The sequence below is a fragment of the Lampetra planeri genome, chromosome 40 (assembly GCF_965212315.1).
Source record: "Lampetra planeri chromosome 40, kcLamPlan1.2.h2, whole genome shotgun sequence".
NCBI lineage: Eukaryota > Metazoa > Chordata > Hyperoartia > Petromyzontiformes > Petromyzontidae > Lampetra > Lampetra planeri.
Genome location: NC_136146.1, coordinates 6816484 through 6842474, shown reverse-complemented (window position 1 = coordinate 6842474; position 25991 = coordinate 6816484). Strand labels below are relative to the sequence as shown.

The 25991-nt window shown below is 49.8% G+C and overlaps 1 protein-coding gene across 1 annotated transcript; it reads left to right on the top strand.

The window, feature by feature from the left end:
* The first annotated feature begins 3170 nt into the window (after positions 1 to 3170).
* WDR31 (WD repeat domain 31) lies at positions 3171 to 17516 on the top strand. Its single transcript, XM_078612865.1, has 10 exons — positions 3171 to 3277; positions 6423 to 6522; positions 7064 to 7190; positions 7787 to 7861; positions 7967 to 8114; positions 8363 to 8463; positions 9752 to 9819; positions 10658 to 10799; positions 12318 to 12465; positions 17398 to 17516. The coding sequence occupies exons 2-10, from the start codon at positions 6473 to 6475 to the stop codon at positions 17514 to 17516; spliced, it is 978 nt and encodes a 325-aa protein (XP_078468991.1). The 5' UTR covers positions 3171 to 3277; positions 6423 to 6472.
* The last annotated feature ends 8475 nt before the right edge of the window (positions 17517 to 25991 follow it).

Here is a 25991-nt window from a genome sequence, read left to right as displayed (position 1 = left end):
AGACAGCTTTCCTTAGAGCCTAGTCTCACATGGGTTGGACCAGATGACGCCAGTGCGCCTTTTGGCGTCATCTGGTCCAACCCATGTGAGACTAGGCTCTAAGGAAAGCTGTCTCGGGTGTGGACCAATCAACTTCAGGGACATTGCATACATTATCAGAGTTATGTTCTTTTGCCTGCATTATGACTGCAGGTATTGCGGTCTATGCAAACATGACTCCTTGTAAAAAGGTGTCAGTTTTGTTGCCAGATAGAAGGGTAAAAAAAAACAATTATCATATTTTTACTGTCAAATGAGGTTCCCATAGGTGTAGCCCTGTGAGCCATTCGGCTCTTGAATCGGGTGCAACCGCAACAAACAAAAAACAAAAACATGAACAAGAAAACATCTTAAAGTGACTATGTGACTTTGTGCAAATAGAAAATCCAATAAAAGACAGCAAAATATTGCAGTGATATACGAGCCAATCCTGGACTCTGTTTACCAGTATGCATAGACCAGTGCGCATTGGCTAGTGTGGTGAAGTCTGATATAACAACCCCCACGGTGGACACGACGTAAGGGGGCATTCATCCAGCAGTGGATTGACAAAGGGCTGTGAGTTGTTGCTGGCTCAAGAATGGATTGCCACCATTATCTAAGGGTTCTAATATACTGCAGCTCAATGTAAACCGTACAGATCTCCACAAATACATGTACAGAGCAGGTTCGGGAGTTTGGTCATGGAAAATATGAATCGGCTCCGTGAGATATGTTGTCTACTGGGGCATAGAGACACAGGAGGTTCACGATGCTATTTTAGCGTTGCGGGAGGTCTAATGAGAGATTGACCTCAATCCGGCTTGAGCAGTAGGCAGAGCAGTAGGCAGATGAACAGACGAGGGGCTTGCGGGCGGTACTTTCTCCGCCGAGATGGTTCGCACGGAACCCAAGACTCCACATCCACTGTAGCCACTCGGTAATTTCTGTGGGGATTTACCAAAGTGCGTCTTCTTCTTCTGCTGTTAACGATTCTCTGACTCTATCATTGGTAAAGGTGAGTCACGGTCCGTCAGTGTTGAATGCAATTCTCTTTATGACTGAAATTGCAAATATTGGCAACGTAAGTACAATTTAATCGTCATCCATGAAGGAGAATCATCATCCACTGTGTTTCATCATTGATGATGATTAAATTATACTTACATTGGCAACATTTTAAATTTTAGTCGGAACATTTTTATGTTTTAACAAAAGGAGACTGAAATTTCGATTTAAAGCTTTCGTGACTGCAGGGATTCATCTTCTTGGTTCTTTCGGTAAAGTCACGTAGAATGGAAATAATAATAAAACATAATAAAATAATTCTCACGACGTTTCGACCACAACGCAAGCAGCCGTCCTCAGGTGGAGAACAGGTCTGTGACTATGTCGAGAAGACAGACCTGTTCTCCACCTGAGGACGGCTGCTTGCGTTGTGGTCGAAACGTCGTGAGAATTATTTTATTATGTTTTATTTTTATTATTTTATTATTTCCATTCTACGTGACTTTACCGAAAGAACCAAGAAGATGAAAAGGAGACTCATAAAGCACAATTGTGTTTCCACTGCTGGAAGGAGGCCTCCCCACTCGAACCTTCTCACCATTCCTCATGGTCCTTTTTGCGATGCCACAGTCCATCTCACTCCTGTGCACGAGTTGATGTTATCACACGAGCTGATGTCATCTCTATGGTGGTCATGTTCTTGGACGTTTTTTTGTTATCCTTTGGCTGCCAATCTGTGTGTATGCATATTGAACTTCTTTTTCGCACCGTACGTAGCCAACCGCGCTAATCGGAGGTCACCAGTTTCATCCATTGGCCAGGATTCCTTCTAGTGATGTGTGCTGCCCAAGCCGACTTACTTCATCAGTCAAGAGGAAGTCTTGATGATATTGTTGGTTTTCGTGACGAGGCGGTTGGTCGGATCTTTTTGTATTAAGAATTGCAAATACTGTATCTACAGCCATCCATTGTAGTATACATGTTACTGGTAGGAACCTCCTGGTTACACCAGCCCGCAGGGGATTATTGTGTCCGTCCGTCGTGCATACAAAAATGGGAGGGGTGGGGCTGGGTGGAGAGGGGAGGGTGGGGAGGGGCTGGGTGGCGAGGGGCTGGATGGGGAGGGGAGGGTGGGGAAGGTGGGGCAGGGTGTGGGGTGGGAGGGGTGGGGCTGGGTGGGGAGGGGCTGGTCACCCCGTGGTGCACTTATAAAACTCAACGTTTAACCTACTCACGCCGGCTTGTGCCCGCCCTCACAGTCGGTCATATTTGTGGAATACACCACGCCGCCGTTGACCCTGGCCATTGACCGAGTAACCCAACGTTCCTACCAGCTCCCTCCGCAGGAATGTGTTTAGTCCGGACAGTCGAACCAAACCTAAAACTGGAACTAGATTTAAGGATGTTTGAACCAATTCAAACAGTGATTACTGCATATTAGTTAAAACGTAGCAAAATTCTTAAGCCAAGACCTCCTCTGTAACCTTTTGTTGTCGCCTGCAATGTATCTTAGGTGGAAGATATTTATTTAGATATTTTTTTTACAAATATGCAAATTAGAATTGGTTCAAACAAGTTTCTAACAATTAGTTAATCAACAAACCTAACCTTTCTAAAACCATTCAGAGCCAATTGAACCATAACCGGTTTAAGTGGTTTTAGCTGAATCCAAACGCAGACTCTAATGGCTCACCAGAGGTCGCAACCGGGTACCCGATACCCGTACCCTACCCGATATCCGGCTACCTGTACCCGGCCGGGTACGGGTACCCGTTTGCGACCCTGGTGCGGCCGGGTACGGGTAGACCGTGAGTCACTGGTGAGTCACGGTTTGTCACTCATTTCCCAACGTCTTGTCTCTTCTCACAATTAAAGTTCCTAGAATCAATCCACCCGCGCCTGCAACATGGCTTCATCCCAGAGGTCGCAATCAGGTACCCGATACCCGTACCCTACCCGTACCCGGCCGGGTACGGGTAGGGTACGGGTACCCGTTTGCGACCCTGGTGCGGCCGGGTACGGGTAATGAATCAAAACCCGTTTGCGACCTCTGTGGCTCAGTGAGTCAGTAAAACGTGTTCATAATAAAGGCCTGCTTGGGAGGTTAAGTTTATTGTTTGTGTTTGTGTCAAAATTAGCGTGCCCAGAGTAAACGTCTGCACACAAGGGAAGGATGCTGAAACTCCAGGCAGATTGGTCAAAAACCTGCTTCTTGTGCAGCTGCTACAGGCACCACCTCGTTACCTGTCAGGTGGGTGTCTCGCATACATCATCATCGTCATCATCATCGTGACTCTTAATACCACTGATGGTTTGGGAGTCGTATTCCTGCGTGGTTCACCAACTCCACTCCAATGTCATTTAATTGAGGGGGAGGCGGAGAATCAATCTACCGCATATTCACTGAAGCTATTTCCTGGATAAGTAATATAAAAAAAACAAAAAAACACGCTTTCATTAAATGTACCGTACTCGTAATGGCAAAACTCCACGACTCCAGGAAGTGGGCCCGAAGCTTGCCGTAACGTAAGGGACCGTGGTGATTTACAGCCAACGTCAGTTGAGCGTGGACAATTAGACCCAAGCCGAAACATAACCTATAAAAATGAATGTTTAAAAATACTTTATTTTTATTATCGAATATAGTATTGTCATCAGTATGACATCAGTATACCAAGTTTGCAGTCGATACAACATTGGGAAGTGGGTTAAAATTGAGTTACAAGATTTGAGGATACGACAACAACAACAGAATGAGTTAATAGAAAGCGTGTAAAAGAATGTTTAAAAATGTTTTAGATTTTTTTTTATGATAGAATATAGTATTGTCATCAGTATGACATAAGTATACCAAGTTTGCAGTCGATACCACATTGGGAAGTGAGTTAAAATTGAGTTACAAGATTTGAGGATACGACAACAACAACAACAGACGGAGTGAGTTAAATAAAAGCGTGTAATAATAAATGACCAAACACAGAAACGTAAACGCAAGTTGCTCTTCATCCGTCCATACGCGACAAGAAAGGGGTGCATCGACTTCTGGCACCTGATCAAACGATGGCAACATTCAGCTTGTGAATGCTGGTGCCTAGGTGACGGCGTTTGTTCGAATACTTGTTCTTCTTATACTGATAGGAACCCACTGGTTCCACCAGCCCACAGGGGATTATTGTGTTCTTGTGTCCATCCGTCGTGCTGGGAGGGGCTGGATGTGGAGGGAGGGGAGGGTGGGGAGGGGCTGGGTGGGGAGGGGCTGGGTGGGGAGGGGAGGGGCTGGGTGGAGAGGGTGGGGAGGGGCTGGGTGGGGAGGGTGGGGCTGGGTGGGAAGGGGCTGGGTGGGGTTTGGCTGGGTGGGGAGGGTGGGGAGGGGCTGGGTGGGGTGGGAGGGGTGGGGCTGGGTGGGGAGGGGCTGGTCACCCCGTGGTGCCCTTATAAAACTCAACGTTTAACCTACTCACGCCGGCTTGTGCCCGCCCTCACAGTCGGGCATATTTGCGGAATACACCACGCTGCTGTTGACCATGGCCATTGACCGAGCACATTCCTGCTCCCTCCGCAGGAATGTGTTTCTAGCGTTCCAGGTCACATGCAATGTTCGAAGAGTGAGAAGCTGATCGTATAACCAGTGTGCCCGTAAAAGGTGCGAATGAGCACGGTGAATATGAAACCCGCGTAAACCGCCCGTGGTATAATTGAGTTAACTCCGCAGTGAAACAAACTGCAGCTGTGTGCTGTAATGTGAATCTTCATCACCATGGCTGCCACGATTCTCACTCACCGCGGTTCAATATAATTCGCCGCCGTGATCCGGCCAGGTGGCAGCTCAGTGGTCAAGCGAGCGGCTCGCAATGAGAAGGTTGATCATCCCACGGGGACTGATACAATTAGGACTATTTTTGTGGGGAAGTCAACAGTGGTGGATAATTCTAGATTTGAAGCTTTCGTGACTGCAAGGATTCATATTCTTAGGTCTTTTCGGTAAAGTCACGTAGGTAAAAACATTAAAATTAATGAAAGTAAAATAAAATAAAAATCGCGACGTTTCGGAGGCAACACAAGTCTCCGTCATCAGGTGGGACCGTCACAGCCAGATTTGCTGCATCAAGTGAGGCAATGATTCAAGATGTAATCCCTTAAAAGCAAGTAGAAACAACATACAAGTTGCTTTTAAGGGATTACATCTTGAATCATTGCCTCACTTGATGCAGCAAATCTGGCTGTGACGGTCCCACCTGATGACGGAGACTTGTGTTGCCTCCGAAACGTCGTGATTTTTATTTTATTTTACTTTCATTAATTTTAATGTTTTACCTACGTGACTTTACCGAAAAGACCTAAGAATATGAAGTGGTGGATAAACTCACGCCATCGGAATGTGGAATTTCCAGGGCTGTAAACGAGAGATGAGCACCACCTCAGTGGCTTGACATGATCCTCGCTCACAATTCTTCTTCTCGTACTTTACCATTGTGGTGGCTGTATAACCTTTATACTCTTAGGTTTTTTCGGTAAAGTCACGTAGGTAAAAATAAGTAATAAAATGTAATTTCTATTATTACTTCTATTTTTTTTAGTATTATTATTTATTTTTACCTACGTGACTTTACCTAAAAAACCTAAGAGTATGAATCCTTGCAGTCACGAAAGCTTCAAATTTAGAATGTATAACCTTTAATTAGATACAACACACAGTATATAAATCACATTTAATTATTGCCCACACACATACACACAATGTTACCCTAATCATGAGAATTTTAATCGAGGTGACCTGGTCTCAGCCAATTACTGAACAACAAAAAAACACCGTCACATTAAATTCGTTTTTTTTTAATTGGCAAAATTCCAGCTCTGAGAATTAAAAGCATCCGCAGTTTGAATGTCATTGAACAATCTGACAGTAGAGTGCGTGTATAAGTGTGGACTCAAGCTGTGCGGTGACATTTCTACGTGTGTCGCACACTCTGTTTAAATGTTATCTGGAAGTCATGCAGCGTCTCTGGAGCGCTGTGTGCGACGCTCTAAGCCAGGGGTGGGGAACGTCCGGCCCGCGGGCCGTACAAGGCCCGCAAAATCATTTAGTGTGGCCCTGCCAAGGCAACCGCAGACGGGACTCGAAATTCAATAAATCTAGGAGAAAACCTGGAAAAGCAGCTGCGAGTAGCAACATCATCAACACCAGCTAACATCACACGCCTCGCCAAAGAGAAGCCGTTCCAGCCATCACATTAGGGGTCAGTTAATGAAATGTTTGACCAAATATAACAGTCTCATTTTTAAGTTGATAATTTTGTATGGCACGTGAATGATGTTATAAATATCCAAATGGCCCTTGGCAGATAAAAAGGTTCCCCACCCCTGCCCTAAGCCCAAGGCCTCCATTCACTCCGCAGGTTTGAATGGCGCCCGTCGCCTGCCGAGGCTGAGTGCCCCACAGGTGGCGATGGGGAAGCTGCAGAGCAAGCCCAGCGTCCGCCCCCCGCACAAGTACAGGTGAGCGCTCAGCACCAGAGGTCGCAAACGGGTTTTGATTCCTTACCCGTACCCGGCCGCACCAGGGTCGCAAACGGGTACCCGTACCCGGCCGGGTAGGGTACGGGTATCGGGTACCTGATTGCGACCTCTGGGATGAAGCAATGTTGCAGGCGTGGGTGGGTTGATTCTAGGAACTTGAATTGTGAGAAGAGACAAGACGTTGGGAAATGAGTGACAAACGGTGACTCACCAGTGACTCACGGCCTACCCGTACACGTACCCGGCCGCACCACGGTCGCAAACGAGTACCGGGTATCGGGTAGGGTACGGGTATCGGGTACCCGGTTGCGACCTCTGCTCAGCGCCTGGGCAACTGGCCGCTGAGAAGCGTTGTGACCTACAGTGTGGTGACGGAGCACAGGGTGGCTGAGACGAAACACTCTGGAGGATCGAGTCCTCAACATGGTAGGTGAAATCAATGAGTGAAGTTCACGGGAAGGGTCACCGTGGTCGAAGCGGTGTGTACGTGTGCGGTTGTCACCGTGCCGTGTATGTGCAGGGTCGAGTCTCCGGCATGCGCTCTGGGCGAAGCGTCGGTGCGGCACTTTCCCCGCGCTCACCGTGACGCTGTCGCCTCTCTCGCGCTGCTCGGCCCTGGACTCAGCCTCTCGGGCAGCAAGGACTGCGTAAGCCACTCACAAAGACAAAGATCCCCCGTGTAGCCTTAACAGACTGTTGGGGCAAGTGCTGTTAGCGAGCACGTATGAAGGCCGGCACGGCACATGGGCGCCTTTGTCTCCCCAGTGCCGATGTTTACACACTGCACATTTGAGACTGAGTCGACCTAGGGGAAGCCCAGGACGGGTTCAGACGTGCAACTGGTGTTCACTGGGTGTGGGAATCGAACTCGGGTCGCCAGGTTCTAAGCGCAGCACGCTAACCGCTGTCCCACCACTCTCACAATGCACACGCACAGGGAAGCCTCTTAATGCAGTCCCGATAAGGACTCTCTCCTTACCAAGGGCTGGATAAGGACTTTCAGAGATCCCCTTGGCGGGCCACCTATCAACACACACCTTGTGCCGTAGACCGTGGTGCAATGTGATTGTTGTTGTTGTGTTGTAGACCGTGGTGCAATGTGATTGTTGTTGTTGTTGTGTTGTAGACCGTGGTGCAATGTGATTGTTGTTGTTGTGCTGTAGACGGTGGTGCTGTATGATTGTTGTTGTTGTTGTGCTGTAGACCGTGGTGCTCTGTGATTGTTGTTGTTGTTGTGCTGTAGACTGTGGTGCTCTTTGATTGGGAGAGGGGGGAGCTGTGCGCACGACTGCTCGGCCACGCCCGTGATGTCACCAAGGTGAGAGAACACGTGACCCCACATTGCTGCCCAGCTGCTGGGTCTGACACCTACACCGACCTGTACCAGCGTCCCGTCGTATCCTCTGCCTGTCACGTGGTGTAGGTGGCGTGTGTGCCAGGCGGCACTCACGTGTTCAGCGCGTCTCGCGACCGCACCGCGTGCATGTGGCACCGTGCGCACCCCGCCGACGGCCCCGTCGCCACCTTCTCCGGCCACGAGCTCGTGCTCACGGGACTCTCCCTCAACCACGGTGACACAGGGACATGTAGCGCACGGTGGGATGGGTGGGTGGGCGGGGATAACAGTGATACACACAGACAGGGAGACACACAGACATCGAAACACGGCACGTGGAGACATGGAAAACGGAGAAACAGCACGTGGGCACACGAGGACGTGAAACGGGGAGACCAGGCATACGGCACGTGGCCCATTATTGTTTAGACAGTGGCCTGCAGAGCGTGTACCCTGAGACATGTTGCGTCGTTGCGTGTGCAGACGGCAGTATCCTGTGCACGGGTTCCCGTGACAACGCGCTCTGCTTCTGGGACGTGGACACGGGCGTCTGCGTGCGGCGAGCGTCCCTGCCTCGGAACCTGGTGACTCCTCCCAGCCGCCCACTCCACTTACACACGCTCCACTTCCACACGCACACACAAACGCCTCTCCATCTCTCAACTCCTCCACGCACGCACACACACATGCACACACACGCGTGCCTCTCTCAACCCCCCCGCGTCACTCCAGGGCTAGTGTGAGGCATACGCCGGACGGGGCAGCACTGCCCTGTTCTTTCTAGATTTGAAGTTTTCGTGACTGCAAGGATCATACTGAGAATTATCTTATTATGTTTTATTTTGATTGTTTTATTATTTCCCTTCTACGTGACTTTACCGAAAGAACCAAGAAAATGAATCCCTGCAGTCACGAAAGCTTTAAATCGAAATTGAAGGATCATACTCTTTGGTTTTTTCGATAAAGTCACATAGGTAAAAAATAAAATGAATAAAAAATTAAAACAACTAAATTAAATCACGACGTTTTTGGGCGCAACACAAGCGTTCGTCTTCAGGTGGGGACAACGTAGCGAAAGCACAACCGCTTAAGTGTGTCTTTTAGTTGTTTTCATTTTTAATTTATTAAATTTTTTACACCTACGTGACTTTGCCCTATTCTTCTTAAGCCACACGTCGGCTGAGCCGGGCGGCAGCGTCATCGTCTGCAGTGTCCAGTGCTCTCACTTCTCCATCCAGTCTGCTCAGAGAGTGATTGTCCACCTCGTCCACAGCATGCGACTGTGGCCAGACTTAGGCCACAGATACAGAGTGTGCGAGAGGAGCCTGGGAACAGTGAGGTTGGGTGGCAGGGTGGCACAGTCGTAACACTCCTGCCTCACAATAAGAAGAGCCTGGGTTCGATTCCCGACTTGAGCACTTTTCTGTTTGGAGTTTGTAGTTCTACCCCTGTTATGCAATGGGTCTCCTCAAGATTCTCCAATTACCTCCCATAGCTAAAATAAATACAACGTAACTGGAAATGGCCAGCTTTCCCAATGCTGAAAAATTTACCTGGAAATTTCTCGGTTGGGATTACAAACACAGCAGCAACATCGCCCCTTTGCTGCGAAAACTTGGCAGGACCCTCCTGAAAAAGAGAGTTGAGACTCAGTGAGGGTGCCCTGAGTGAACATGCTTAGCCGAGGTGTTCATTCGTGACCGGGCCGAGACCATCATCTCACGCCACTAACCGTGTGTGGCTGCCTGGATTCGAGGCCTAAGTTCTCGGGGATGGCGGTGGCTCAGTGCAAGGATGGACGCAGGCCCCCTGAGTCGCTGGCCCTCCGCTCTGTGACTCTGGGTGATGCGGTTGCTTGTGGTGGTTGCGCAGGTGACGGACGTGTGCTGGGTGCCTGGCAGCGCTCTGGTGGCCCAGGCATCCGAGGATAAAACTGTGCGGTCAGAGGAGCACCACGACCACACCACCACCACCACCACTTTCACCACGCCACTGCCACATCAATCACACCGTTACCACTTAACATACAACACGACTACATCAACCATATTTTTAGGTTTTTTCGGTAAAGTCACGTAGGTAAAAAATAAAAATAAAAATTCATAAAAGTAAAATCGTGCTGTGACGGTTCCACCTGAAGGCGGAAGCTTGTGTTGCCTCCGAAACATCGTGATTTTTTATTTTACTTTCATTAATTAAAATTTTTAATTTTTACCTACGTGACTTTACTGAAAAAAACCTAAGAATATGAATCCTTGCAGTCACGAAAGCTTCAAATCTACATCAACCATATCAATAATACAGCAATCATACCACCACCGTGTCAAACAACACCACAATAACCACACCAACACTCCATCACTCACACCGCTGTCACATCAATCGCACTAATACGACATTAGTCATACCACCACGCACCAAAAAACACAACAGCTGCCCCCCACCACTTCAACCAAACTACCAAATCACTCACAACAATACTACATTGTCGTGTTGAGGTGTTGTGTCACCTTGTGGTGTTGTAATGTTACGGTGTTGTCGTGCATTGTGTTTCATTGTGTTTGTGGTCTGTACGGCGGTCATGTTGTAGTGTCGTGTTGTGGTGTTGTGTCACCTTGTGGTGTTGTAATGTTACAGTGTTGTCGTGCATTGTGTTTCATTGTGTTTGTGGTCTGTACGGCGGTCATGTTGTAGTGTCGTGTTGTGGTGTCGTGTTGTAGTGTCGTGTTGTGGTGTGGCGTTTCATTGCGGCTTTGGTGCTGTGCGGTGCTGCCATAGGCTGTGGGACAGCCGCACGGCGAAGGTGTCGGTGCTGTTTCCCCCCAAGTGCCACATCCAGACGAGCTGTGCAGTGTCCCCCAGCGCCACCCATCTCCTCAGCACCAGCGCCGGGGTCAACGCAGAGGGCTGCGAGGCCACGGTACGGCGGGGTTGCCACCTAGAGCCCCTATTCCAATCCACCTCGGCGTTTCAGCACTGTGCAGTTTCCTGCAATAAACAAATTAGTTCCTGCCATCCGAACACAGACAGGTGGTGACCCTACGATTCAGTGTAGAACCATCGCGAATAATTACAATTGTGACAACCCACCATCGCCACTATAATCTCTTCCTACCACTCACGACCACCGCTGCAACCACCATAAGCCCGCACTACCACCTCCATAACCACCCACATCCACTACTGTAACTCCCGACTATAACACACTACCACTACAAAAATCAACAACCACCCACGACCACAACCCCACCATCATTCCCCACTGCCACCATCACAATTGCCTCCACCACACACCGCCACTTCCACAACTCCGCACTACCCAACATCACCACCAACCATTATTACCATTTATCACCACCAACATCTTTGCTGAAAACGTCATCAGCGATATCGATACAGCCGTTTGACAATCCAAGGCTAGACGAAGGCCTCCCCACGGCCTGTTGGTGTTGGTGGGGGTCTTGACTCTGCTAGCCAGTGCGGGTTGGTAAAGGGGGCAGATGGTTCAGGACAGGCTACCTGTCGTCGTTGTTACCTGCGGTCAGGAATTCAGGTCGCAAACTTCAGATGCAAAAAAAACTATATCGTAAATATGAAATGTCTTGATAATTGTTTTTTTACCCTTTTATCTGGCAACAAAACTGACACCTTTTTTACGAGGAGTCATGTTTGCATAGACCACAATAGATGCAGTCATAATGCAAACAAAAAACACAACTCTGATAATGTATGCACTGTCAGCGTTATGTTTTTTGTTTGCATTATGACTGCAGGTATTGTGGTCTATGTGTAATGCGGGCGTAAACGGCTTCGCGGATATGACGTCATGGGGGGGAGGAGTTAGGTCACGTGAGAGAGAGGGGTGAGGTCTTAAGGGAGAGATACCGGAAGAGACGGGAGAGTGTGGGAGACAGAGTTAGAGTGAGGCCACGCAGGGCGGAGGTCGAGGAGTGGCGAGATCGCCACACACACGGGGAAGTAAGACTTGGCACCGTCGGCCAGCGGTGACCAAGCGCGGAGGAACGACGGGCAGCGGTGGAGCTGCAGTGAGGGCAGCGGTGGAGCTGCAGTGAGGGCAGCCGGAGGACTGCACAGGGGATCTGCAGCGGAGCTGCAGAGGTGTGGAGGCTACGGGAGCGAGAGCAGCTATGGAGCTGCCAAGGGGAGAGCTCTGAGCGAGGGCCGTGTGGGAAAAGTGTAAGAACCCGAATAAAGGACAACGGAGACAGACCCAGGATCGAGTCCTTTATTACATATGTAAACATGACTCCTCGTAAAAAAGGTGTCAGTTTTGTTGCCAGATAAAAGGGTAAAAAAAAACAATTATCATATTTTTTACTGGCAAATGAGGTACCAATGGTGATGAAATGCCTTGCCATGCCCTGTCAAGTACTGCCCTGCCCTGTGGCCGCGTGGCCGTGTGGCGTGCGAACAGCAGCTGTGGGACGGGCGTCAACCGTGCGGCGCTGTGCGGGAGTTCCATGGACACAGCCAGAGCAGCAGTAGCTGCTGCTTCCTGCCCGGGGGCCTCTTGGGCACGGCCTCGCACGACGGCACCGCGCGCGTCTGGGAGCTGCACGCCACAGGCACGACGAGCCCACGTGCACACGAGCACGTGCACGCGAGCACGTGCACACGTGCACGCGAGCACGTGCACACGTGCACACGAGCACGTGCACACGAGCACGTGCACGCGAGCACGTGCACACGTGCACGCGAGCACGTGCACGCGAGCACGTGCACACGTGCACACGAGCACGTGCACATGAGCACGTGCACGCGAGCACGCGCACGCGAGCGCGCGCACGCGAGCGCGCGCACGCGAGCGCGCGCACGCGAGCGCGCGCACGCGAGCGCGCGCACGCGAGCGCGCGCACGCGAGCGCGCGCACGCGAGCGCGTGCACGCGAGCACGTACATGCAGGCGCACGACATGTACACATGGGCATGTCCGTGTTGCATACGGCGTGTGTGGCTTTCCTGCTGATGAGTTGTACATACTGCGTAGCATTGCAGTGTAATGTATATTTTTATGCTGTCGGGATTTGTGCACACTGTGTGGAGTGACGCTGTGTCTGTGTGCAGGGTGTGTAGTGACGCTGTGTGTCTGTGTGCAGGGTGTGTGTGTGATGCTGTGTCTGTGTGCAGGGTGTGTGTGGTGATGCTGTGTGTGTGTGCAGGGTATGTGTGTGACGCTGTGTGTCTGTGTGCAGGGTGTGTGTGACACTGTGTGCAGGGTGTGTGTGACGCTGTGTCTGTGTGCAGGGTGTGTGTGTGACGCTGTGTGTGTGCAGGGTGTAGTGATGCTGTGTGTGTGTGCAGGGTGTAGTGATGCTGTATCTGTGTGGAGAATGTGTGTCGTGATGCTGTGTCTGTGTGCAGGGTGGTGTGTGTGATTCTGTGTGTGTGCAGGGTGTAGTGATGCTGTATCTGTGTGGAGAATGTGTGTCGGGATGCTGTGTCTGTGTGCAGGGTGTGTGTGTGACGCTGTGTGTGTGTGCAGGGTGTCCGGCAAAACAACCTCCTACCTCCTCGCGGTGCCGGACGGGCAACATTGTCGTGGGCAGTGCTGTGGGGGGAGGGCCAATGCCCATTGGCCTCTCCTCTCATGGCGTCTGTGACCACCACAGTGGCTAAACGGGGGCTCTGGACGGGTGCGAGGGGCTGGTAACCCCTCCACCTTCAATTAACCACCACTAAACTACGAAGTAAACATAAACCTGTAATTAATAAGCTTGTGCCGGAGGCCCCGGGGGGTCAGGCTTTTATGACGTCTCCTGGCCAAACCCCATTTGGCGGAGCCAGGAGATTGAATTTTAACCCTCGGGGCTCCTCCAGAAACAACGAAAAACCATTGCGGATGGCCACGTGGAATGTTCGAACGCTCACTGCGGAGGAGAGGCTGCCACTCCTCTGTCGGGAGCTGGACCGGTACCGCCTGGATCTCTGTGGCATTCAGGAGGTCCGGTGGACCGGTTCTGGCTCCTGCCACCATGAGGGGTGGACAGTCCTCTACTCGGGGCAGGAGACTGCCAAACAACAGGGTGTGGCTCTTCTTCTGAACAAAAGAATGAAGGGGGCGTGGGAGCGTGGCGGTGAGGTGTGGGAAGCTGTAAGCCCCAGGATACTTTGGGCTCGCCTTCCCATCAACCAGAGGCGAGGAGTGGTGGTCGTGGTTACTTATGCCCCCACCGAAGACGAACATCTGTGGAGGGATGCAGGCAAAGCCGATGAGTCGGACGCTTTCTATGACCTCCTGTCACAGGTGCTGGCTAAAGTGGCCACTCGGGACAGAGTCATCTTGTTGGGTGACTTCAATGCCCGAGTTGGTCATGATGCTGGCACCTGGTCTGGAGTGATTGGAAGGCATGGGCCAGATCAGCTCAATAATAACGGTAGGAGGCTGCTAGATTTTTGTGCAGCCCATGGGCTTGTAATTACTAACACGCTCTTCCGGCATCGGCGCATCCACACAACATCATGGATGCATGCCGGGTCCAAGCAAGAACATCTGCTGGACTACGTAGTGACGGACCAGCGGATGCGAGCCCATGTCCTTGACACCAGGACCTACCGTGGAGCTGATCTGCCCTCTGACCATCGACTAGTCATCTGTAAGATGCGCCTGCCATTCTTCCACTCCGGTGGTGGGTGTACACCCAGGATCCCATTCCAACCAAAAGTGGCCTGGTCTAAGTTAGCTGATGAAAGTTGCAAGCGAGAATTTCATCATCGCTTGCAGCTGGGGTTGGCATCGTCCCCCACTCCACCTGATGTCGAGGGTAAATGGGCGAGGTTTAAGACTGTGACTCATGCAGCTGCAATGGCTGCTTTGGGTACGCGGTCCAGACCTCCCCGGGAACCCTGGCTGACGGAGGAGGTGTTCAGGTTAATTGAGAAAAAGCGACAGGCCCACTCTCATCGCCTACAGCATCCCACGTCAGAGAATGAGGAGGTTTACCGCAGTCTTCGCTCGGAGGTTCGGAGAGCCGTGAGGCGCTGTAAGGATGGGTGGTGGTCGCGGGTTGCTGAGGAGATGGAGTCTGCCTCAGTGGCCCGCGATCACAAATCACTATTTAACTCCATCAAAAAAGTAACCTGCAGCGCCACACCTATTACCATCATTAGAGGAAAAAACGGTGATCCAATCTCCGACCCCCAGGAACAGGTTTGCAGATTTGCTGAGCATTTCTGTGAGGTCCTGGGGGAGGGAAAATCTCTCAGCCAGGAAAACATCATGGCACAAAGTGGGGATAACCCTGCTGAGGCTGCGGTGCCTCAAATATTGGAAGAGGTCACCCCCTGTGAGTGGCTGGCTGAGGTACCGGCTGTTGAGGAAGTACTGAGGGCGATCCGGAGTCTGAGACCAGGGAAGGCACCGGGCAGAGATGATCTCCCAGGCGAAATGCTGAGGGAGGGTGGCGTTTGTGCACAGACTGCCCTATATGACATCATAACAACAGTCTGGACCACTGGACGGGTTCCGCAGGACTGGAAGGATGCCCTGGTGGTCCCCCTCTTTAAGAAGGGGGACCGTACCGACTGTAACAACTACAGGGGCATCTCACTCCTCAGTGTGCCGGGTAAGGTCCTGGCAAGGATTATTCAACATCGCCTTGCTAGGCATGCTGAGGAGAGGCTTGCGGAGCCCCAATGTGGTTTCAGGAAAGGGCGGTCCTGCACAGATGCCATATTTTCTGTCCGTCTGCTACAGCAGAGGTGTAGGGAATTCCAAAAAGACCTACATCTCTGCTTTATTGACCTGGTCAAGGCCTATGATACCATCAGTAGGACTGGGCTCTGGGTTGTTCTTCGTGCTTTCGGAGTCCCTGACCCTCTGCTCACGATCATTAAGGACCTTCATGATGGTGAGCGGGCCCGGGTAAAACTACGTGGCCGGGAGTCGGAGCCTTTCCCTGTACACCTTGGGGTGCGACAGGGATGTCCTCTGGCTCCCACATTATTTAACATCTATTTCGACTGCGTAGTTCGTGAAGCCTTCAATAGCTGTACCGGGGGAATTACCATTTGGTACAGATATAATGGGAGGCTGATCGACGCCCGGGTGCGATCAAGGGATGGCTCCCTATTGGTCAACCACGTTATGTATGCCGATGATTTGGTAATAGCTGCTCATTCAGAAGAGGAGTTGGAGACGCTGCTGCTGAGACTGGAGCGTGCCACTAAGAGGTGGGGCCTTACCATCAGCCCCACCAAAACTAAGCACCTGCCTGGGTATTTTGTACCATCGGGCACTCCGCCCCCACAACTCCCAATCGGTGATGGGGCAGTTGTGGAGAGAGTAGAGAGTTTCCCATACCTGGGCAGTGTGCTCATGACCGGCTCCAGTTTATCAGCAGAGGTCTCACTCCGAATCAGTCGAGCGGCAATATCTTTTCATCGGTTGCGTGACGCTGTGTGGAAGCTACCTGGTCTGTTGCTCCGCACGAAGCTTCAGGTCTTCTCGGCCACGGTCATTCCCTCCCTTCTCTATGCTTGCGAAACGTGGACCCCCCTAGTGGAGCATCTTCGCCGGTTGGAAACATTTAGGCTGGCCTGCCTACGATCCATCCTGGGTTTAACCAGGCTGGATTGTGTGAGGAGCTCACAAGTCCTTGAAAGATCTGGGCAAAGTCCCATCAGTGAGCTCCTCCGGCAGGCAAGGCTGCGTTGGCTGGGTCATGTAGCCCGCATGCCCAGCCACCGCATGCCTAAACAGCTTTTGTTCGGCCGGATCGAGGGGGCTAAACGGGCGCGGCACGGGCTAGAGAAGAGATGGAGTGATGTGGTACAGGAGGACGTGGAGCTGAGTGGACTTGCCGATGACTGGTACCAGCGGTGTCAAGATCGGCCTCAGTGGAGGAGGCTCGTGAAGGACGCTACTGGGCAGTTGGAGGCAGTCGCCCTCCAACAACAACGGAGGGCGGAGGAGCGACGCTCACAACAACGAGCGGAGCGCCGGGTGGCTAAAGCACAGCAAGTTGGCACAGTAGGGGGCACAGGTGGTGCATCAGCCAGTCATCTCGGTCATCTCGGTCAGTCGACCCGTGGCACCTGGGTCTGCCCCGTGACCTCCTGCCAGCGGGCGTTCGACACTTCACGTGGCCTCAAGGTGCACATGGCCTGGCACAAGCGTCGTGGTGACGTCACCGCCACTTAGTGGCGAATGGCGGTTGTTGTGCAGGGTGTGGTGATGCTGTGTCTGTGTGGAGAATGTGTGTCGTGATGCTGTGTCTGTGTGCAGGGTGTGTGTGGTGACACTGTGTCTGTGTGCAGGGTGTGTGTAGTGACGCTGTGTGCAGGGTGTGTGGTGACGCTGTGTGTGTGTGCAGGGTGTGTGTGTGACGCTGTGTGTCTGTGTGGAGAATGTGTGTGACGCTGTGTGCAGGGTGTGTGTGTGACGCTGTGTGTGTATGGAGAGTGTGTGTGTTACGCCGTGTCTGTGTGCAGGTTGCGTGACGACGCCGTGTCTGTGTGCAGAGTGTGTGTGCGTAGCGATCCTGGGTGGCCCACTCACAGCGATGTGCTCGGGTGGCGATGGGCGCATCCTCTGTGGCGGATTCCACTCGGGCGTGCACGTCTTGGAGCTCATCAGCAGTCACGGCCCCACTGCCCTGCGCACGCTGGCACGCTTCTGAAAGCGCCACCTGCCCTGACCGCCCCGGCATGCCGCACAGCGCTCGTGCCGTCGCAGACTTATCAGGTCACACACATTCTGAGAGTGTATCCAGTGTCAGAGGTCAGAGGACTTAACCGGCACTGGCGAGACCCTGGGTTTGAATACAGACGGTCGCCCGTCATGAAACTGAGTTCGCACAATGTAGCGAGAGCTGATGGTCTCTGCCCGAACATCAATGGTTTCACACGCAAAAAAACATCACGCTAAATTTGATTCTGAAACTTAATTTGGTTAAATTCTAGCTGTGGGAATGAACGATATTCTAGATTTTAAGCTTTCGTGACTGCAAGGATTCATACTGTTTGATTTTTTTCGGTAAAGTCACGTAGGTAAAATATAAAATAAAACAAAATGAATGAAAACGACTAAATTAAATCACGCTGCAGTGGTTTTGCTGGGGCGGTCATACCTGATGACGGATGCTTGTGTTGCTTCCGAAACGTCGTGATTATTTTATCTTTTACCTCCGTGACTTTACCGAAAAAAAACAAAGAGAATGAACGATATTGGTTGACTGTCGTGTGATGAACATTACGGGCAGAGGGAGAATAGGCGAGAAAGCGATACTCCTTATTGTGTTGACGAGAGGTCTGTGAAGTGGTCTCAGATGCCGGATTGCACTGCACTGAGAGATATCTGAATGTATACATCATCTCAGAAGAATGGAGGCTGGGTCTCCACAAATTGTCTGTAGGGTTCAACAATGCAGTTATTTTTGTAACTTATTTTTGTTTAACATGAGCTCTAAAAGCATTTCTCCCCCATTCCCCTAATAATAGTCAACGTGCAGGGTTAAAATGGCAGTAATGTCTAAGGTCTGAAGATATTTGTAAATTTGTACTATTTATTTCAGACCAACACGGTTGGTCTTTGGATCACATCAAAGATTTATTTTTACACCCGGGGGAAGGGTTGATGATTAAACCCGGGACAGAGTGGTTTTTAGAACCAGGATGGGGTCTAGTTGCAGGCGCAGGAGAGGGTCTGGTTTTGGGTTCTATAACTAAACTATTTTGTATTTTACCAGGTCAGGCCCTCTGAGCTGTATAGCTCTTTTTCATAAGCGACCTGGCCACAAATGATAGCTCAACGAAGTGGCTTATCACGTGGAAATGTACAACAGTCAAATACTCTTAAACGCGTGCTTCTAAACGTGGAGGCAAAGACCGGAGGACCCGGATAAAAATCCACGCAACCACGGGGAGAGAGACACGCAGACTCCAAATGTACAGCAGCAGGCGTCAGGGTCGGGATCGAACCCACGACCTCCTGTGTACCAGGCGAGGTAGTTAACATCTCCTAGCCGCTGTGGCGCCCCCACGGTGACTAGGAGATGTTCAGCTCTCCTTTGAGTGGAGCCCTGTGACCGCGGGTCGTGTGGACGCGTCCCCAGCCCCGCCACACTCTGCACGCCTTTGTGGTTGCCGCGCTCACTTAAATATTTAAGCGTCACCTTTAACGAACGAGATGGAAACTCAGGTCCGCAGTAACATTTCAGGTTTTTTAAAGACGCAAACTCCGAGTCTCTAATAATTTCATAGATTTTTTAACTATTGCATGAAACTTGAAGTAACCGTTGTTGCGTTCTGAAGGATGCGACGAAAGCTGCCTGGAGCTTTCTATCCCGAGCAAATATTCACCTGCAAAGCACTGGATGGGAAGCCCTGCAGCTCTGCCGACTGAAAAGGCACTGATTATAATGTTTGTAACGTTATTGGTAACCACTGCAAGCAGTGGTCGCGGAAGACATATCTGAGTCCAGTCAAATGCCCTCCCTGAAGTTTTCAATCCAGGGGCAAAGCCTGCCAATCCCTGCAAAAGCTGCCCCCTTTACAAGAGTTCCCAGACAATCCATCGTCCGGTCACCCATTAAATGATCAGTACACTCCACATGTATTGATCACTTCGTAATTGACAGGCTGTTCTCATTATTATTATTATATTCTCTACCACTGCTAACAACAGCGGTGATTGATATCTGAACAGGTCCTGGGCTCCGCCTCTGTTCCCCATGAAACCATATCTTAAAAACAATCATCAGCCACAACGTGCACACTTTAAACTACCTCTCAATGCATTCTCTAAGCCCTGTTGGTACAGGTCCGCTATGCAAGACACCAGCAATAAGACACCAAGCGCCAGAGGTCGCAACCGGGTACCCGATACCCGTACCCTACCCGATACCCAGCTACCCGTACCCGGCCGAGTACGGGTACCCATTTGCGACCCTGGTGCGGCCGGGTACGGATACGGGTAAGGAATCAAAACCCGTTTGCGACCTCTGCCAAGCGCTCATCTTCTGCTGCAGTGGAGGAGGAGGAGGGTGCAGCACGTGCTGCACCTTCACAACACACGAGCCAGCCAGCAGGGCCTTCCGCTGGCTCCGCTAGGGGCTCACAATTCACGCCGTCAACAATGTTCTCTGCGCATGGCATCGAAGTAGACCTGAGACGAAATGGCCGATTCACCCGGGACAACGGCCGATATCATCAGTTCTAGATTTGAAGCTTTTGTGACTGCAAGGATTCATACTCTTAGGTTCTTTCGGTAAAGTCACGTAGGTACAAAATACAATTAAAAGTTAATAAAAGTAATAATGGAAATAAAATAAAATAATAAATCACGACGTTTCGGAGGCAACACAAGTCTCCGTCATCAGGTGGGACCGTCACAGTTAAATGTATTGATACAGTAAATTTAGCTGTGATGGTCCCACCTGATGATGGAGATTTGTGTTGCCTCCGAAACGTCGTGATTTATTATTTTATTTCCATTATTACTTTTATTAACTTTTAATTTTATTTTTTACCTACGTGACTTTACCGAAAGAACCTAAGAGTACGATATCATCAGGACAAGGAGGGTTATTGACCACACCTCACCACGCTGCGTGTTTGTGTACGTACGTTAAAACTTATTTTAGCCAACCGTGCTAATTTTTAAATCCTTTATATTAAGTTCACTTGCTTGCTTGCGCGCTTACGACCGTGCAAATATTTCGGTCGTTTTTTAACCCACTTCCCGTGATCCAATCGAGCTGACATTTTGCACACAGACTCGTTGTGCGTGACAATTTATTTTCGTGAAAATTTTTTTCCATAACTTTACACTTTTTAGGAAAAAATAAATTATATTTAATTACCAATTGCTTAATGGTGGCAGGCAATCATCTGACCCATAGGTGGCAGCCATCTCAAGCCAGAGGACGAGAGGACTCTAGCCGCCACGCATATAAAGGATTTATAGTGAAAAACTTTGTTTTTACGGGTTAATTTTTTACATGGTAAATAAATGGTGAAGGTTGCCGGGAGCTTAGAGGTACTGTAGAAGAGTAGATTCCGCTGCCTTATGACAACCTGGTTGACGCATCGTGGCGTGCACCCATCCAAGCACTGTCCAGGCTTAGACCTGCTTAGCTTTCGAGATCTTAATGACATTGGCCACGTTTCGAGAGATTTGGACACAGGGATGTGTCATCTTTTACGCACCCCGATCGTTTAGCGCGACTCCCTCATGTAGCACGTGAGCTCGCCCCCACGTGTGAACACAGAATGACGTCGTGCGGGAACAGACCTACACTCTTTCGATTTAAAGCTTTCGTGACTGCAGGGATTCATCTTCTTGGTTCTTTCGGTAATGTCACGTAGAAGGAAAATAATAAAATAATAAAAATAAAAGATAATAAAACTATTCTCACGACGTTTCGGCCACAATGCAAGCAGCCGTCCTCAGGACGCAGCCGTCCTGCTTGCGTTGTGGCCGAAACGTCGTGAGAATTATTTTATTATGTTTTATTATTATTATTTTCCTTCTACGTGACTTCACCGAAAGAACCAAGAAGAAGACCTACACTCGACATGCATCTTAGAGAAACGTGTGGAGTGCGCAGACGATTGCGTGTGTGTGTGCAGTGTACAAGGAGACGTATTTTGGAGATTGTTGCGATTCAGATGACGTGGAAATGCACTTGGAACGAGCATAACCCGACGATGCAGTTAAATGTGCAACAGCACATTTCTATTCACAGCCTCCATGAAAGTAGTTGCATGTGAACACGCCTAAGATGCGAATGCTGTCACTGCAACGGGCATTGACCGGCACCGGTGACATCACGTGCGTTCCCCTTGTTGCACTCTAGATTGCGTTTTATGATGCAAGAATGTGAATGGTTTATTTAGTTATCTATCTATTTACGAATTAAGCACGTAGTTTGCAAACATATCCGGGACAAAACTGTCCACTGCATTTAACTATGTCTCAGCATTTCAATGACCGTGTGTGAACATTTGCATTGTGCCTGTTGAGGATGTTACGTATCACGCAAAAACACAGCACACGGTATTAAATCGTTCTCACGGTCGATCCATTCACACCAAAACTACCTTCCAATTGAAGCAGCAACTCCCGCCTCTCGCAAGCCTGGCGAACAGCTACCTGAGCAAAATCCTAGCGGCTTTAAACGGCGTACAGCCGGAACATTCGGCACACGTTCCGGAAAACAGACCTCGTGAAGTTAACGGTGTAGAGCCGAAACACGTGTTAGATATAACACGTGATAGATAGAACGCACAATAGAACACGCGTTAGATAGAACATGGGTTAGATAGAACGCACGATAGTTAGAACACGCGTTAGATAGAACATGCGTTAATTAGAACACGTGTTCGGCCAGGTTTTCCTGTCCAGTAAAATCTTGTCACGGTGCTCCATTGGAAAGCGCATCCTCCAGCTGTCCTTGAACGATAGGCTTTGTTCCTTGTTGTGAATTATTGCACGAAAATCATAGCCCGCTGGGCATGTCATCAACTGTTCATGTTGAAATTTGATCAGGTGTGTATGCTGTCGGTGTCTAGGTAGGAATGTTGGTAAATCAATTGTCTTTCTGTAAATGATGAGAAACTCATCAGACTGTGTGCGCAGGCTGCAAAACAAAAAAGACTAACAATACGCACGAAAGATGAGTAAACAACAACAGCAGGTTCGATTGTAACCAAAGGATCGGTCCTTCCATTATGCCTCGCATGGCACATCACCATTTTGCACGTCTAATGCACACACACATACACAGGGTCACGAGTTGTCTTTAAACAAGGATTGATGCATTGCCTGGAGACCCGCTCAGTCAGTCGACTGAATGGAGGACTCCATCAGAGACTGCTCGCTTGAATAGAGACCTCATCAGAGGTCGCTCTGTCGCTCTCTTGAATCGAGATCGTATCAGAGAGCGGCCTTCAAGGAGCGGTGGGCACGGAAAGAGGCCGTGTGCTCGGTGGCAGAAGACGGAGTGCTCTGCATGTAGATGTGAGCTACCCGTCGGAGGCCGTAGGACTGCGAGAATGGCTGGGTGCAGATGCAGCACTTGTAAAAAATATTAAATAAAAACATATTACATAGAAAACATAGGGGGGACATGGAGTAGGGAGAGAGGGGGTAGAGAGAGAGGGGGGTAGAGGGGGGGGGTAGAGAGAGAGGGGGGGGGGGGTAGAGAGAGAGGGGGGGTAGAGAGAGAGGGGGGGGGGGTAGAGAGAGGGGTAAGGGGTAAGGAGAGCAGAGCGTGAAATCAATTGTGAAATCTTTCCTTTAAAAAGAGGGGGGGGGGGGTTTACATAAAGCAAAGCATTAAAAAAAACGAAATGAACGAAGCAAAGTGCCGACTACACCGAGCATCTTGTTGTTTCCTCTGATCGTAAAGAAAGAGAAAGGTCTGTCAGTCCATTGTGGAGAGACCTCGACCAGTAATATCCTGATGGCCACACACAAACAAAACAATCGCAACCTGCATTTTTTTTTTAATTTGTGCCAAACACCGGACGTTTGAAATAAATATAGACTCGTGAAATTGACGGGTATGTAAGTGATTGTTTACACCTGGACCTTATCACTGGTCATTTTAATATCAAAATCACTGTTTTAACCAAAATTATTTAAAACATTTCACAGAGAGAGAGAGTATGCTTCGTAATGTGCTGTGTGCTGTTTTGCAAATGTCTATTCTCTGAAGCAATCAACTTTGTCTTAGAATAAATTTCGTTTGGTTTCATCTTTTGTCTCGTGAGTGTGGGCGCTCCTAGCGAAGTTCGCCGTCACGCAAACGCACGAGCAGACGGCAGCGTCGCACTGGCCGCTGCGTTTGTCCGAGACGCTTCAGGAGCGCGGTGTCGATGTCAGCTGCTGCTGCTGCTGGTCACGACGAGAAGGCTTCAGCAGAGAGAGAGTTCGTGTCGCTGTTTCTCCTCCTCCGTTGAAGGAGCTTGCGGACCGCAGTGGGTCGCCTTTGGCAGCGTCCTTCACTCATTTGCAGAGGAGGGGATGGTGGGGGTGGGGGACACTTTCGCCGATGAGACATCATCAGTGTGAGGGTCCGCCACACCTTCTCGGTTCTTTCGGTAAAGTCACGTAGAAGGGAAATAATAAAGTAATAAAAAATAAAATAATACAATTCTCACGACGTTTCGGCCACAACGCAAGCAGCCGTCCTGAGGTGAAGAACAGGTCTGTCGGAAAGACTGTCGGAAAGACAGACCTGTTCTTCACCTGAAGACGGCTGCTTGCGTTGTGGCCAAAACGTCGTGAAAATTGTATTTTATTATGTTTTATTATTTTATTATTTGCCTTCTACTTGACTTTACCGAAAGAACCAAGAAGACGAATCCCTGCAGTCACGAAAGCTTTAAATCGAAAGGTCCACCACACGTTTGAAACCATTGGGCGTCTGACAGCAGCACGATGACGACGATGATGATGATGATGATGGGGGGGGCTGTCGTTGTCACTCTGTGTGCGTTGTCTGGGGGGGGGGGGTCACACAAAAGGTCGTCAGGGGTCGCGAGCAGCTCGCGTGGACTTGCAACCAAGACCTCTAACCTCTGACCTCTGGCAGCAAGCACGGATCATGTCTGGGACGTGACTTCATGGACTCGGGTCTCCGTTGTGATCACTTCTGTTGTCGTCGTCGTTTGTGCCTCTTGCCTTGGTGACCATTCTCTATCGATGTTTATTCTCTCGGACCGTTTTAATTTGCACCTCCGATTTGCACGGTTGGGGCTACGTACGGTGCGAAAGAAGTTCAACATACAGTGCATACGTACGTACGCGTGTAGGATTTTACCTTCATATCTATTTAATGTACAGCTTAATAGGATGCAATTTGCATGAATAACGCTATACAAATAGCATCATTATTATTATTATTATGACGAATACAATCTCAGTTGGCTGGACTAATAGGGGTACTGATCACCAATCCGGCGAGCTGGCAATCCGACTCGCTGCTATCACGGTGACAATCGCGGCCGTATCAACAACAACCCGATACACCCCGACAACAAAAACTGAACACACCCCAGTTCACCATTGGAACCTCATTTGCCAGTAAAAAATATGATAATTGTTTTTTTACCCTTCTATCTGGCAACAAAACTGACACCTTTTTTTAACAAGGAGTCATGTTTGCATAGACCACAATACCTGCAGTCATAATACAAACAAAAAACACAACTCTGATAATGTGCACTGTCCTTGAAGTTGATTGGTCCACACCCGAGACAGCTTTCCTTCGAGCCTAGTCTCACATGGGTTGGACCAGATGACGCCAAAAGGCGCACAACTCAAAGACAATGCACCATCAGAGTATGAGAGCTCGGGGTAAGCATTTACACCATTGGAACCTCATTTGCCAGTAGTAAAATATGATAATTGTTTTTTTTACCCTTCTATCTGGCAACAAAACTGACACCTTTTGTTGCCAGATAGAAGGGTAAAAAACCAATTATCACACTCCAGTTCGCTCTTAGGCAACTTACTCAGGTGCCCATTTAAAAATGTTCATCGGGGGGGGGAAGGAAAAAAAATTCGAATGCAATAATTACCATCAGGAGGGGGATAGATCGTCGCTTGCCGACGGCGCTCAGGTCAATAGGACCAGGGTTGAAGTGACTTGGTAGCAATAAAATAATAAAAATAAAACATAATAAAATAATTCTCACGACGTTTCGGCCACAACGCAAGCAGCCATCCTCAGGTGACATTCTCACGACGTTTCGGCCACAACGCAAGCAGCCGTCCTCAGGTGACTCTTCACCTGAGGACGGCTGCTTGCGTTGTGGCCGAAACGTCGTGAGAATTATTTTATTAAGTTTTATTTTTATTATTTTGTTACTTCCCTTCTACGTGACTTTACCGAAAGAACCAAGAAGATGAATCCCTGCAGTCACGAAAGCTTTAAATCGAAATTTGACTTGGTAGCTTTGGCCGAGCTGTAGAACCCACGGGACACACTCCAAGTCTCTCTCGGAGTCACCAGACGATTGGTCTCGCTCACAAACCGCAGAGACAACGGTCACCGCCATCATCATACGCTGCTTCTGCGGCCGTCTGGAACGTTCTTCCATGCGATATTAGGAAGCCACGAGTTATGGGGTCGTCCATAAATGAC

Excerpts from the sequence above, each read along its gene's own strand:
- WDR31 (XM_078612865.1), top strand. The coding sequence starts at position 6,473 with ATGGGGAAGCTGCAGAGCAAGCCCAGCGTCCGCCCCCCGCACAAGTAC. Across the intron at positions 7,862-7,966 it reads ACGCCCGTGATGTCACCAAG|GTGGCGTGTGTGCCAGGCGG; the intron begins GTGAGAGAACAC and ends CACGTGGTGTAG. Across the intron at positions 8,115-8,362 it reads GGGACTCTCCCTCAACCACG|ACGGCAGTATCCTGTGCACG; the intron begins GTGACACAGGGA and ends TTGCGTGTGCAG.